Raw genomic sequence first — 2,560 nt, 5'->3', positions numbered from 1 at the left:
GCATTCCTCGATGGTCACACTAGCTACTGCAGAATTACCGGGGAGCCAAGCTGTCTGCCAAGCTGTCTGCCATGGACAAATGGACATGCTGTTCGTTGGAGACCCCAGAGCCACACAGCATCAGCAGCCAGGCTCATCACTCCCCAGCAAGTTCTGATGCACTTCTGTTTGCTCCTTATCCGGGACCGTACCCGCTGGAGCATGTAGCTCTGCCTGGCAGCCATCAGGCAGCACGCTTTCTGCTCACCTCTCAGCCTGAAGAGCATCATGGAGTAACTGTTTCATCAGACAGGAGCCCTCAGCACGCATCACCTGAGGCTTTAGTAAGAACTCTCAGGAGACAAAAGGACTACAGGGAAGCTCACAAACATGAGAGCACTAGAAATAACAGGAGTATGGATGAGGACAGAGCAAGCTGAAGAGACCTTCTGCTTTCAACCACAGAGCTGCAAGTCCAGAAGAAGCTTTGTCCACCCTTCCTGAAGCCAGGGGGTCAGCAGGAGTCATCAGAAGATCGCAGGCTTTGCTCACCCAATGCTTCCCAGTTAAGGTTATCCAAGAAACCAGCTGCTTTCAGGCGCCTTTCCCCACAGAGCATCCTCTGCAGTTCTGGGACACCCTATGAACCCCAGTGCTCATCTATAGACGATGAGCTTCAAGTGCCTGAAACACAGTCAAGGAGCATCCCGAGGCGGGAACCCCAGCGCTGACCACGAGAGCTTGCCAGCCTTACCGGGCACTCCTTACCGTGTGAGGGTTGTCGTAGTAGATGCCGATGGAGTAGAGCTTCGAAGAGATGCTGCAGCCGTCCGTGAAGAGCTGCCCGGACTCGCCATACGGGCCTACCCTGAACTTGTAGGCCAGCGTCAGGCTGCCGACAGGCGGGGAGCCAGCACTCACAACCACCTCTGTGAAGAGCCCCGAGTAGACAACAAAACCGAAGATGGTCAGCAGCAGCAGCACGACCAGCGCTGCGATCAGCCCGAGGAGCGCCCAGTCGGACAGGATGGACGCTTGATGCTCCATGCTCCCTGGCGCACTGGCAGCAAGAGGAGAGAAGAAAAAGGAGCAGGGTTAAGCTAGCACTCGGACAAGCAATAGCTCTCTCAAGCTATTCATTTGCAGCAGAACACACCCACTTCCAACTCCTCTTACGTGTGACGCTTAAAGACAGTAGAACACCTTCAGAAGTCTCCTGTATATTAGTCCCACATTGCATCAGCCTGTTCCGATTGGTCACCAGGTACAAATTATACTGCTTCAGGGCCTCTTGGGAATGAGGTGGTTATGGAGGAGGGGTGGAGAGACACTGTCTCCATCTCCCAGAGCCAGCCACTCTTCACATGCAACCTCGCATGCAGGAGAGACCGAAAACCACCCCAGGAGCCCACATCACCCAACAGATACACAGCACTGGGCTAAGGATTAGGGGACCATAATCAAGTAATTTATCATTTACAGATACCACACCCGTCACTGTGACCAGGGCAGCCCCTTTGTGAAAAAGTCTAGAAATCCAGGCCTTTAACGACCCACACGAGGACCATGCCAGTTCGGAGCCAATCCCTGCATGCAGATCCAAGCACCCAGGGAGTCTCACAGACAGCTGAAGACCCAGCTAGAAAAAGCATCCCCAACACACTCAGGTATAATCAATTACTGGTATCCCTTTTAGATGGCTTTTTTTTAACCTAAAAGAGTTTTTATAACCCCAAACAAGGCTTCCTGTTTTGTTTAGCACTTTTTCATGCTGATTGTGGGACAGCAGCCTGGTGAACGCCTCCTGCTTGCTTTCACCCACCAAGCACAACCACTCCGGGGAGCTGCAACCCCAGCCACGGCAGGAGAGTTGTTTGTGGTTCATTCTCCCTTGAAACACAGCGCTGGTCACAAGGACTGGCTGTGATGCTCTCCGGGGACTTGCAGAGGAGTGAGGTTTGAAAGCGAAGGTTGAAGTAAACAATTTGCCCTTACCTCCATGTTATAAATACGCTTCGCTCAAAAAAAGTCATTCACAGCAGCTGCTGCTTTCTCAGCTTTACAGCAAGAGAAAAGCCACATCCTGGTAGGAGCTAGGCAACTCTGTTCTGTTTGGACCTGGCGAGCAGGAGAAAGCAAAACCAAGCCCTGCAGAGCCGCCACTGCCAGGCCAGGCACCATCTCACACCATGGCCCTACTCACCTGCAAAACCAGCTCAGGCCAGAAACGGTTCACGACATCTGATCCACAGGGGCGCGGGATCTGTGGCGCTGCAGCAGGAAAAAACAAATGTCATTGCTTCCTTCAAGCTCACCAGGCCAAAAGCAAAACAGTCACGTCAGAACACCCGCCCAAAAGACGTCTGGGCACCTCAGACCTGCTCCCCAGAGGAGGGGTGTCCTGAGGAGCACCTTCTGCAGGACCCCCCAGGCCCAAAACTCTGCAGCTGAATGCAGGGGCACCAAGAGGCACGGAAACTGGAAAGGAACGTTGAAGGAGGATGACGTCTTGCAGCTGCCTCTACTGGTGTGTCCCACCCTGGGCTGTCCCTTGGCTCCCCCAGGACATGTGAGCCACACC

At 53.6% G+C, this 2,560-nt stretch overlaps 1 protein-coding gene across 1 annotated transcript; it reads right to left on the bottom strand.

Moving 5' to 3' along the window:
* Positions 1-747: 747 nt before the first annotated feature.
* Positions 748-1,026, bottom strand: LOC104502054 (testis-expressed sequence 264 protein-like; the record flags this gene model as incomplete). Its single annotated transcript, XM_010145964.1, has 1 exon — positions 748-1,026. A coding segment is annotated over exon 1 (279 nt), but the record flags the coding sequence as incomplete, so codon positions are not given.
* Positions 1,027-2,560: the final 1,534 nt, after the last annotated feature.

The sequence above is a fragment of the Buceros rhinoceros genome, unplaced genomic scaffold, assembly GCF_000710305.1.
Source record: "Buceros rhinoceros silvestris isolate BGI_N320 unplaced genomic scaffold, ASM71030v1 scaffold35601, whole genome shotgun sequence".
In the NCBI taxonomy this organism is placed as follows: domain Eukaryota; kingdom Metazoa; phylum Chordata; class Aves; order Bucerotiformes; family Bucerotidae; genus Buceros; species Buceros rhinoceros.
The sequence above is the reverse complement of the archived record's forward strand: the minus strand, read 5'-3'. Positions and strand labels throughout refer to the sequence as shown.